The following is a 12509-nucleotide window of genomic DNA, read 5'->3' on the forward strand; positions in this document are numbered from 1 at the left end:
TGTTTTGTCCCGACTCTCAAGAATCAGTGAACTAACAATGAGCAATACATTTGTTACAGTATTTATTAATCTTTGTTAATGTTAGTTAATACAAATCCAGCTGTTCATTGTTTGTTCATGTTAGTTCACAGTGCATTAAAGTAAAAAAAATACCTTTGATTTTAATAACGTGTTAGTAAATGTTGAAATTAATATTAACTAAGATGAATAAATGCTGAAGAAGTATTGTTCATTCTTATTTCATGTTAACTAAGGTAGTTAACTAATGAACCTTATTGTAAAGTGTTAACAAAACATGATATTAGTTGCTTTAACTGAAATAAAAAATGTAATAACGTTTTCAAAAAATTTATTTACGCTTTCACCAAATTATGTACATATCGGGTCATATACAGTATGAGGGGGGAAACAACTACTGGGAGTTACAGTTATATCGAAAACTTAAACCAAAGCAGAAACAGTCATTTCATCTTTCATGTGCACAAAACTACTACAGTATTTCATAGTACAAGTTATTAATGTAATTTGTTCTACTAGTAATATGTCATCCTAAATATAAATAATACAAAATACACAATTTTTTTTGGCCCAAAATCCTGGTTTGTAAAGCCATTTTATTCCATTATATACAAAAAGACAAATTCCAATCATAAGAAATCTAGTAAAACAAACCGTTTTGTCTTTTTTTGTCTGTGATGTGCATTTTGTAGGTGAGTTTTGTCAAAAAAATTGCGACGCACAATTGAGTTTGACCAATAAAAGTAAAACTTTGAAGAAACTGAAAGTTTAAATAGAGAAGGTTTCACAGCGTGTGTGAGTGGAGTGCATCATCAGAGCTCATCATGGTTCACAGGATCACTGCTGGGCTGAATAAAAACCCCCTCCATCACCTTCCAGTAGTTATGCTGATTGGGTGAAGGCATTCCATGGACCTCACGCTGGCCTCTGATTGGATGACCAAACTGCTCTCCTGTAACACTGAGGAAAACCTCAGTGCCGACGTGTTTAAATCGCACCGCGTCGTCACGTTCCCAGTATGTTGCGCTGCACTGAACGCTCCATACGTCTAAATCATCTCCTTCTCCATTTTCGCCAAACGCACTCACTTCCTGCAAACACAAACCCGCTTGTAATAACCTGGGTCATGCTCTACTACAGTTATGATTCAAGTCAAGCCACCTGGACATGTAGGTTAAGTGAGGAGAGTATTGTGCGTGTGTACCTGGTGGTTAGACAGCGGGGAGCTGAAGTGATGCGAGTGGAGGTTGCGTCCAGTCTTCATGTGTGTAATTCGGATGGCCTCTCCGCACCGTATGGGCGCCCCGCGCTGACAAACGCGGTCTGGTTTCCCACGGATACGCCAGTAGCTGTTGGCATCCTCGGCCGAATCCACGCCTGTTACTGACTGCTGGCCACTACCTGCAAAAAATGTTTGGTACATTTGAGCATACATATATACATCCCATATGCATTTACCACTGTATTTACCTCTGAGAATATAACAGTATCTTTTTATAATACATTTAAAAAATAAATACATGATATTGACAAATAATTATCAAATATCACTGAGAAGTAACCTCTTCAGCTTTCTCATGTATTTACATATCCAGATTCTTTAATTGCACGTTATAATTAGTTATTATTAATATAATTATACTGCTAGAAGTTATATAAACATTATCATATCAAAAATTAATTATATAACATTTTCCTGATATTTGGATCCACTGAGTAAAATATAAATGTATTTTTATTTAATCTTTACTTAATCAGGATAAAAAAATAAAAAAAACCTCTTTTTAAAATCTCTTTAGCAAGGGATTATGGATTATTATTACTATTTATATTATTAGATAATCATCAAAATAATAATAATTATTATTAATAATGTATATTATTTTTCTTTATTATTCAGGGTGAACATTCACTATTGGTCAATTTATGTAGAGACACATATAGATAATTATACAAACAGTTTTACCTAAAGAACGGCTAAAATATCTGGATCCACTGAGTGAAATATCACTCATTATTATTATTATTATTATTATTATATATATATATATATATATATATATATATATATATATATATATATATATATATATATATATATATATATATATATATATATGAAGAGTTCAGATGCAAAAACCTCTAAGTGCCATCTGAAATTTTCTTCTAGAATGATCATTTTTATCACGCTCATTTATTTAAGTTCAGTTATTTCACTTAAATGGCAATTAATAGGTAATTTTCATTGCCATTTAAGTGAAATTACTGAACTTAAATATACAAGCTTCATAAAAATGATCATTCTAGAAGAAAATTTCAGATGGCTCTTCATACATATACATATATATACATATATTATATATATATACACATATATATATATATATATATATATATATATATATATATATATATATATAAAATAGTACAATTCTAAAGCATTTAATGCCACTTCGAACTAAGAAACTCATGCGACTCGAAGGAATACCATAGTATTACCATGGCTCATGTCAAAAATGGTATTACCATGTTACCTTTGCTTTAGTATATTGTAGTGCACCTGTCGCCATGATGATAACATGCATCCTTCAGGTAAACATATTATATCATAACCAACAAAAACAAAACCATTGAATAAGAGACAGAATAAGAGTCTATGAATGCTTTCAGAAAGGCAGATACAGTTCTTTGCAGATCACTGATGGGAAATATTACTAATTATCATTAGCTTCCTGGCTAATGCATGCATGCACCAGCTGGTATTACACTAAACACAATAATATAAGTGAATAACAGGCTCAAAGTGAATATTAAATGGTCGGCTACAACATAAGCATCCTCTAAGGGGCTACGTTAACCAAACTGTTCAAGTTTATGCTCAGAGTGGTTTTACCTGATCCGTATTTGACATCATGAGAGTGAAGTCTGACGCTGTGCCGTGTGTTCATCAGTTTGATCAGGGATCCACATGTCACGTAGCTGGAGTCCAAATCACTGGCCCCGCACTGGGCAAACATGAAACACACTAAAATAAAACCCAGACAGAATGATAGAACTCTTAATGGTCCCATTGTTACAGCTAGTGTCTATGTACATCACAGAAAAATGGAAAAGGAGAGCCCCATTCAAACGCTGACACGCTTTCTAACCAATCGCATCATGACAAGTCCGAAAACAAGGAAGTGATCCGCGTGCACACTCGGAGATCAGTGATTGGTCGAGGATGATGTGACGTGACCTTACATTATAAAGTAGGCCATTAGTTCATAATACATCTTGTTCTCATGGTATTGATTTTGGTATTGACTAATTGTAAAAAACAATTAGTTCACATTTAAATAGTTAGAAATATCACGAAACTTTTATTCATGAAGTCTATTTGAATATATATCCATGGGTATTTACACATATTTGTTATAAGTTATTATTGAAAGTTATGTTAACGGAATCATATCAATAATCACTTAGATACAAACATTATTCTTTTAAGAAATGCTAAAAATGTAAGTAGTTAAATATCAGTTTATTATTGTTGTTGTTGCTATTATTATTATTGTTTAATGTTATTTTAGTTTTAGTTTTCAATATGGATTAATTTTGTCAATTTATGTAGCCTACACATATTTTAAAGTCTTTGCTACAATTCAATTAACAATTCTGATGTTAGATACAGTTACAAAAGAAAAAACAAGCAAACATAAAAAAGTTAATCCATTGTCATTTATATATATATAGAGGCCTATATATTTGCTTTAATGTAGCTTACTGGGTTGTAATTGTATACAAGTCCAACATGCACAGCATTTTTTCTTTTTTCAAAAACAGATTTTCTTGAAAGTGTTTTCTTTCAGTCTTTCAAATTTCACTTTTAATTAAATGTTACTTGCAGTTTCTTTGTAATCAATTGTGAAATTTACTAGCAATTTTAAAGTGAAAATTGTTTCTATTTTTTTTTTTTTTTTTTTTTTGTGTGTGTGACAACTGATATAATATGTGACAACCTGCACAGTTCAACTATTTGGTTAAATGTACCTCATAGTTTAACCTTAACTTAATGTATCCAAATGTTTTTATTGTATTTCCCTTTGCTTAGCCAAGACTGTAAATTGTAGTCCTAATTTAAGACTACTTTTGAACTTGTGATTTGAAACCAACTTTTGTATAAGCACTACTATACAAAACCAGAATTTATGCAATTAGATTGTAGCCTCAAAACATTAGAGATACTGATATAGCGCTTGTGACAACTATGTGACAACTAGCCCCGGTCTCCACTACACCGTATTAAAGAATCAATTTCCACAAAGTGGTGCGTTCCACTACTTTATTTCACTACTATTCCACCACTACAACCAGCGACAGCCCAGGTTATTCTAACACATAATTTAAGTGATTGCATGTTATTGTTATGCTGTTATGTCAGGTGGCTGCAGAACAAAAGATCATAAACATGATACTCTCTCTCCCATTCTCTCTATCTTTGTAATGTTTTCCATAATTCTAAAGTAGGTTAAGTGTCTTGGGAAAACATTCATGAGCCTCCATAGACACGTAGGCAAAGTCACACACCTGCTGCTTTAAGTCTGTGTACAAGGAAATCCTTCAGTTTCACATTCATAACACTGCGAGCAGCAGAATCCTGGCTCTGGTGAGTATGCCATGATGTTTGAGATGATCATTTAAAAATTAGTATCTAAAAAAAAAAAAAAACGTCCATAAATGTTTGCAATAAGTTTATCTCTTTGTTATTTCTCAAAATACCACATCATTTTATTCAGACTTTATTCTTCCTAATACAAGGTGGATGCATTTGAATATTAAGGTGTAGTGTAACATATATTAAAATAACATATACTTTGTGTATGTGAAATTTTAAGATTCAGCTTCAAAAGTATAGGCATCTCTAGATCTCTCGCAGTACAAAAAATACCCTTAGAAAAAAGTTTCAATGGGGTTCAATAAATAGATTCTTGACTTTAACACATAGGCTAAAAGTTTTTAAAAAACTTCATCATAAACTTCATCAAATATGCTTTATATATCTATATCTATATTCTACATCCACCAGGATTTGGAAACTACATCGGTCTATTAGTACATGTGGCGTAGTTTAATTGGCATCCTGTAGAGGGCGCTGCAACTCCGGAAAAGGAAATTGCATTAAAGTCTTCAGTCGGTCAGTCGCTCGCGCTGTGTTGGGTTGATACAGTGGAAAAAGGGACCAATGGCAAAAACCTCGCAATAAAATGGGTAAGCGATTACTACATTATGACTGCTAGCTAGGCGTTTATATTACAAAACAGAATTCGTCCCATTGAAATTATAAGACATCTCTTTGTTTCTTTGGATCCCGGCTACTAATACTAGATTAAACCGAGTAAGTTAACGTTATGTCACTGGGCTGTGTAGATCTGTAGATGCGATTATATACCTGAATGTGGTCATGGGTAACGTTAGGCAGTGGCAGCTGTTCGTGTTAACACAGATGAAGTGATAAGGAGGCAGACTTCTAGATCTGTCTTATTCGCCGGTGATTTCCCGGGTGTGATAAGCAGCTTCCCCGCAACCAAGACTCGCCTTTAAACATATGATCGATGATGTTGGAATGACGCGTGTCATTTTGTTTCCTGTTTTGTGAATGACTTGTACTTCAGTGTCACGATGATTCACCCAAGACGTTTCTGTCTGTGTTCGGTTTGAATTTTTATTTTAATTTAAAAAAAAAATTGAGATCGATAATCGGTTTTATATAGATATATATTTACATTTAATCCTCACCGTTTGATGAGTCTCTAAAGAGTAACGCAAAACAACAGGTAGAGTAACTTATTTAATGCGTTGATTGCCTATTTTCTCAACATTTTAATAAATAAAATGTGTGATCTTAGATCAGACTTTAATAAATATCAACAATTAGTTGCATAAATAAAATTGATTACGTTAATTAATAATATTTATCAAATTTAGTCTGATTATACATTAGTTATTATTGTAAAAAAGTGAAAATAAAACCAATTAGAATTCTTTTTAGCATAAAAATAAATCAGCAATTTATTTTCAAGCATGAATATCTTTACAGTTAGACATAGCCTAAAACAAACATGAAAATAAATTTGTGGCCTTTTAGAACAGGCAAAATAATTTCATAACTCCACAAGTAGCAGCAATTATTATTATTTATAAGATAAATTAATTCTGTTGTAAAGTCTAAAGATCCATTAGTTATTATCATTATGCCAAAAAATAAAATAAAATAAAATAAAATAATAATAATTATTTTAATTGTAAAAAATAAAAAAGCAAAATAATCTCAATAAAAGCAATATTGGTGGATCTTCTTTAGTGTTTTTCTTTTTCATCAGCAAGGCGAGGAGAAGATGCCTCAACCCAAGGTGAAGCTGGTGGTGACGGGAGATGATTTTGGCTACTGCGAGAGAAGAAATCAAGGAATTGTGGATTGCTTCAGAGCTGGTGCGATCTCCAATGTCTCTCTTCTGGTGAATGCAGTCTCAGCGAAGCACGCGGCAGAGCTGGCCAAAAGGTACAGCAGCTGATTTCTAAACTACTATGAAAATATGATATCCTAGTCTGAGTATTATGACACTCCCTTATGACATGTGAGCCTGTTAAACCTGCTGCCAAAGATAAGATTAGGACCACGGACCATGGTAGATGTATAGAGATATAAATTCATGTCTTTGAACCAGTTATTTAAAAAAAAACTTAATAAAAATAACAAAAACACACAACAGTATTACTAAAACTATAATTAAATAATTCAAATTCAAAAAAATAATTCAAAATATTATTAAAATCAATAATAGGATCTAAAATAACACCGCTTCTCACGCACAGGTATCACATCCCCATCGGACTCCATGCAAATCTCTCAGAGGGTCTTCCAGTGTCTCAGGAACTGAAGGGCTCAACAATCCTCAACAAGGATGGGTTCTTCCATGGGAAGATGGGATTCAGGGAAGTTTTGCAGAGTGGTCAGCTCAAGATGTCAGAGGTACACAGGAACACGCACCCATAAAGTCCAACCGAAAAGCACATGGGAGTAAATTTAAACCATAAAGCTGGGCATCTATGTGACACTGTTTACATCACAGTGAATGGGATTGTATTCATGTTATATAGGCCCGCCCCCCATTGAGAAAAACAGTGCGACTGCAATTGCTTTATTATCTGTTATAATGTTATCTCATATTTCACACTTAATATTCTATTTATAAACAAATTCTATCTCTATAACCAGAATCTCGACCGAAAACAAAAACAATCAGGCATTGAGAGCAATGAAAATTAGAGAAGAGGGATTAGATATTGGTTGTAATAGGAATTAGTATTAATACAATATGAATATAAATAGACCTTGGCTTTCCGATGACGGAGTGCTCCAAAAGCTCCAGACAAGTTTATCCTTATTCTTTATCCTCATCCAACAATCTCATAATGTCGTGTTGGATTGACAGCAAGTGTGTACAGTCTTTCTTGCAGGATGATGGACCACAGGTGTGACTTTATCAGCCACAGGTGCGAGAGATAGCTAAACCCTCTGGAAGTCTTAATTTGGGAGTCACACTTGTGTTGTTGGCATTCAAAAGGGCCGACCACCTGAAATGTAACTTTTTTTATTTTCAGTAAAATTAGTGTAATATACAGTATTTTTGTTCAATAATACTAGGATATGTCTATTTTGTACTCTTGATATTTGAGAGTTTCACCCCTGTGCACTTTTCTCTACATCGTGAATATTTTCGTATTTTTGTTTAATATTTCCCATTTATTTATTATGGCGGTCAAAAATCTGCGAACAACAAAAGTGTGACTATTTTTTTTTTACAGCCATTTAGCTTTTTCGAATCAAGTCCACGATTGTTTTTTGTGGTCACATAGCGACTGCCGCAAATATCACAGAGTTACTTTCGTACAATTCCGATGAAGTAGCGATTTTTTAAATTTCCACAAAAAATTAATTCTGTCTAAAATGACCGAACAACACCAGAGGTATAGTGAAAAGAAATTATGGGAAAACTGATATGATACTTTTAAATATGAAACTAAAACCGTCAGAGACGCACAATTGGATTTGTTTGGAACTATTGTTATTGCCGAAATAGAACAAAAACAGACAATATTCTGTTGGATCATTATCACATTTGCAATCGTGCTGATATTCGTAAAAACGTCACTCTTGCCCGGGTGGTATTGTTGAACTATATTCATTAAAGGCCTATTAAAAACAAGAAAAACAAGAATTCCTAAATGGACATTTATTACCGCATATTGCATTTTGAGGGCTTTTTTTATTTATTGTAGTGGCTTTTTTGCCCCAAGCCCAATAATGTCTGACCCTGGTGTGTGTGCGTGGCATGATGGCAGGGGTCGGGGCTCTTTTTTGAGGTCAAGCGAAGACCTTCTATGGAGAGGCTCGTGAAACATAGCAAAGGCTGCTACTGTATGGAAGTGTCAAAGGTTGCTCAAAGTAGAGCATTAAAGAAGTTCATTGTCTTGATCTTGTTAAGAGGTGTTCACATTACGTACTAGTTTAAAGCAGCAGGTATGCAAAAATATCTTCCACTATTTAAATCTTAAGTGGTGGAACATTAAAAAGAAAGAATAATAAATACTAATACAGAAAAAAAAATGTAAAAGGTTATTTCATAATTTTTAATCATAATTTTTTTTTTTTAAGTTCACTAATGTTAGTCGAGAGGGTTGCGCCCAAAACGGATGTATTTTATCAAACAGCTTTATTAATAAAGCTTAGTTTCAGTAGATGTTGTCCAGTATGTTTTTTGTTACAAATTAACCTTTGGTTTGCACTTTATTTTACAGTCGCATAAACATACTATGTACTTTTTGTAGTAATGACATTAACTAGGTACTAACACTGAACCTACCCCTGAACCTTAAATTAACCCATGTAGTTACCTTACACTACTTACTACTTTTGTGGGTAATTACTCTGTTAGTACATTGAAAGTGCACATACTCTAAAATTAAGTGCAACCAACCTTTCGTATGAAACCATTTTAAAGTTTCAGATCTCAGAGCCAAGCACAGCATTACCATTTAAAACGTGTCTGATTCTTTCATCCCGTGTTGTTTTGTCTGTTTATAAGGTGGAGGTGGAGCTCAGAGCCCAGGTAAATCGTTTTTGTGAACTGGTTGGCCACATGCCCTACCATATGGACGGCCATCAGCATGTGCACGTGCTGCCAGGTAACAGTTTGAACAACCCCTTTCACCTTACATTTACATTTAATCATTTACCAGACGCTTTTATCCAAAGCGACTTACAAATGAGGATAGCAATAGAAGAAATCCACCTAGTTCTTGAAAGTGGTTAAAGACTCATCAGCTCGGGTTGAGTTAGTCATTCCACCAGCAGGAACAGTCCAGGTAAAGGTCTGTGAGAGCCATTTTGTGCCTCTTTGCAGAACGCAAGCTTCTAGAGTGCATATAGGTCTGAAGTAGTGAGTTTAGGTATAGGGGTGCAGAGCCAATGGTTGTTCTATAGGCAAACATCAATGCCTTGAATTTAAATATAACTATTAAAGGTCCCGTATTATGCCCCTTTTCACAAGATGTAAAAAAAGTCTCTGATGTCCCCAGAGTGTGTATGTGAAGTTTCAGCTCAAAATACCCAACAGATCATTTTTTACAGCATGTTTAAATTGTCATTTTTCGGGGCTCAGAAAAACGCGCTGTTTTAGTGTGTGCCCTTTAAATGCAAATAAGCTGCTGCTGGACGACCCAGGGGGCGGAGCTTCATGAGCTCGCGCTCAGTCTCTCAGGACAATTTCATCTCATGGAATGATGATAATATCAGAAACTCTCAGTAACGGTGTTCATTTCGAGTCGGACAATAATGCCTACAGAGTCAGAGTGCTGTATAGAGATGGAACAGGTATAGTTTAGTATAGTTTACGGTTATTATAACATATTTGTCATCTGCTTGTATGTATCCATTATTTATTAATAGCCTACAAGTCTGCTGTTTCGGACCAGGTCCGAATGATGATCAAACATATTCTGATGAGTTTAATAAAGTTTATTGTACATCACACAAAAGATGAAGCGTCAGTTTTACTTCAGAAAATCACCGTAAGAGCTGAGTAAACACAGTAAGTTATAAGAAGTGCGCAAGTACATAAACGAATTTCGGTAGAGTTGAGGGAGCATTCCTGTGGGCGGAGGTTAGTCAAAAAACGGTTCTACTGACGTCATTAAAGAAGGAAGTAGAGGGATGTAGTCCAAACGGGCCGTTCGATGTAGGCGACTTCTGTTAAATAAAATATCTCGCTTGGCATTGAACTTTGAGCTTTATAATTTTACAGATATTATTTATACTCTAACAACAACATTACACACTAACTAAAGTTTGAAACATGGGATCACGAAGAACAGGACCTTTAATACCTTATAATGGCTGCCAATCAGTCTGCCTGTGTGTCACTGTTTTATTTTAACTACACTATACTCTTAAACATAAACATTCTTTATTTTCATCGATGGTTCCATAAAGAACCTTTAGCATCCATGGAACCTAGAAAAATGTTCTTTAAATTAATAAAATGTTCTTCACGCTAAGAAAAAAATTATTCTTTCAAGAACTGTTCACTGAAAAGTTCTTTGGGGAACAAATAATGGTTTCTTTAATGGCATCGCTGCAAAAAAAAAACTTTGTTTTTATACGTGTACCGTTCTAAATTTTGGAGTTGGTAACGGTTTTTAATGTGGCTTATGCTCACCAAGGCCGCATTTATTTGATCACAAATACTAAGCTGAATTTTTAGCATCATTACCCCAGTCTTCAGTGTCACATGATCCTTCAGAAATCATTCTAATATGCTGATTTGCTGCTCAAGAAACATTTCTTATTAATATCAATGTTAAAAATAAAAAAAAATGTGTAAACCGTTTTACTTTTATTTTCAGGATTCATTGATGAATTGGAAGTAGAAACATTTTGTAACATTTTTAAATGCTTTTACTTTCACTTTTAATCTGTTTAATGTTCCCTTGCTGAACACAAGTATTACATTTCCTTGTTACATTGTCTTCTTTTCATCTGGAACTTTTTCCCATTGTTTTCAGAGGTGCGAGAGGTGTTCGCCCAAGTTCTCTCTGATTTTGGGATCACCTACACACGGGTCCCCATAGAACCTGATCTTAAATTCTGCACCTTCCTCCCATCACATCTGCGAGACTTCAACACACAGGTTGAAAAAGATGCCCTTGAATCCATCGAGGTCTTTCATCGCCATGGAATTAGGTTCGTGAGGCATCATGATTTTAAAGGATCAGCATCTGCTTTCCAAGATTTCACAGATGGTTTTTTTGAGTCAGTTCATCGCCTTCTTCAAAACACATGAACATTGAATAGTCTATAAATAGTACATTTTGTCCTTCATGTAAGCAAGCACAGTATAAACACAATATGCATGAAATCTAATCAACTAAATACTATTTTTGTACGACTCCTCAGGTGGCCTGACGTATACCTGGGCCTAAGCACCATGGGTAAGAACATGTCTGTGCCCAACCTGAAACGCGCTTTGGGCTTCGCGCTGGAAGCTTCACTGGATGACACCGTGACTTCCCCATTAATACTGACGCAGTCCAATGACGCCCCGACCGACTCCTATCGACCAGTTACAGCAGAGCTTATGGTGCATCCAGGATATCCAAGTCAACCTCACCAGGGTGGATGTGGAGAAGGACCAGATGACTTCTCTCAGTCTGCAGACCGACTGCACGAGCTGAATACTCTGAGGGACCCTTTGGTGCTTCACTACTACAGGCAACAGGGGATCCACCTCTGTGCCTTTAAAGACTTTTAAACACTTAAAGCAGAGTATTTGGGGCATTTCAAACCGAATGCATGTCTGCTGTTAGGAGATAAGATCTTGACCCATACCTCAAACGATCAATTATTTATATTACAGTATGAATGCTTGGTTTGGGAAAAGGCAGAAAATCAGCATTCAGTTTCATTGTGCTGCATACTAATCTATTTGAAACTACTACCTGTTAAAGTACAGCCAAAACAAGAATATTATACCAATTTTTCAACAAAAACCCAAGTTACTATTAGATTGACCTTTTTTAAATTGTATTTTAAGTTGTTGTTTTTTTAAAGCAGCCATTCACTTTAAGATGGAGAGCTGCTCCAGGCCAGTTCTTATAATAGGAAGGTGCCACTTTTGCCTCATTTGAGCTGAAATTTCTCTCAAATATTGCAGAGAATTGTAAAATCCAATAGCAATCTGTATTAGTGACTGTAACATACTATATGAAAATTTTAACTCTACATAACATGTAGCGACTACTTTATATTTTAAAAAAATCAACGGTATTTTTCAGGTACAATGTTTTTAATGAATGTATTTATGATATTTTTATTAACTTGAATTAAAAGCACAGTACCATTTACTCTGGATTTCTTTGTGAAACTTGAAAAAAGGCTTTGGAACAAGTAT

At 34.6% G+C, this 12509-nt stretch overlaps 2 protein-coding genes across 3 annotated transcripts; one reads left to right on the forward strand and one right to left on the reverse strand.

Annotated features, from left to right (window-relative positions):
- Positions 1-332: 332 nt before the first annotated feature.
- Positions 333-3194, reverse strand: sdf2l1 (stromal cell-derived factor 2-like 1). Its single transcript, XM_084113573.1, has 3 exons — positions 2912-3194; positions 1223-1419; positions 333-1109 (listed from the first exon to the last, which is right to left on the reverse strand). Exons 1-3 carry the CDS (start codon positions 3087-3089, stop codon positions 831-833), a joined length of 654 nt encoding a protein of 217 aa, XP_083969699.1. The 5' UTR covers positions 3090-3194; the 3' UTR covers positions 333-830.
- Positions 3195-5168: 1974 nt separating this feature from the next.
- On the forward strand, positions 5169-12462 carry ydjc (YdjC chitooligosaccharide deacetylase homolog). Of its 2 annotated transcripts, none has more exons than XM_084113804.1 (6): positions 5169-5268; positions 6381-6559; positions 6874-7030; positions 9147-9246; positions 11125-11302; positions 11516-12462. In XM_084113804.1, the coding sequence occupies exons 2-6, from the start codon at positions 6396-6398 to the stop codon at positions 11868-11870; spliced, it is 954 nt and encodes a 317-aa protein (XP_083969930.1). In that variant the 5' UTR covers positions 5169-5268; positions 6381-6395; the 3' UTR covers positions 11871-12462. The 2 variants fall into 2 exon arrangements, with proteins under 2 accessions (XP_083969930.1, XP_083969931.1); XM_084113805.1 differs by lacking the exon at positions 5169-5268 and adding an exon at positions 5492-5834.
- Positions 12463-12509: the final 47 nt, after the last annotated feature.

Source organism: Abramis brama (genome assembly GCF_963993115.1).
Source record: "Abramis brama genome assembly, chromosome: 5".
Lineage (NCBI taxonomy): Eukaryota > Metazoa > Chordata > Actinopteri > Cypriniformes > Leuciscidae > Abramis > Abramis brama.

Bases quoted from the DNA above. Each gene is read 5' to 3' on its own strand.
- sdf2l1 (XM_084113573.1), bottom strand. From the start codon at position 3,089: ATGGGACCATTAAGAGTTCTATCATTCTGTCTGGGTTTTATTTTAGTG. The intron at 1,420-2,911 runs GTAAAACCACTC...CATTTTTTGCAG, and splicing joins TGATGTCAAATACGGATCAG to GTAGTGGCCAGCAGTCAGTA. The intron at 1,110-1,222 runs GTACACACGCAC...TTGTGTTTGCAG, and splicing joins CCCCGCTGTCTAACCACCAG to GAAGTGAGTGCGTTTGGCGA.
- ydjc (XM_084113804.1), top strand. From the start codon at position 6,396: ATGCCTCAACCCAAGGTGAAGCTGGTGGTGACGGGAGATGATTTTGGC. The intron at 9,247-11,124 runs GTAACAGTTTGA...CATTGTTTTCAG, and splicing joins GCATGTGCACGTGCTGCCAG to AGGTGCGAGAGGTGTTCGCC. The intron at 11,303-11,515 runs GTTCGTGAGGCA...ACGACTCCTCAG, and splicing joins TTTCATCGCCATGGAATTAG to GTGGCCTGACGTATACCTGG.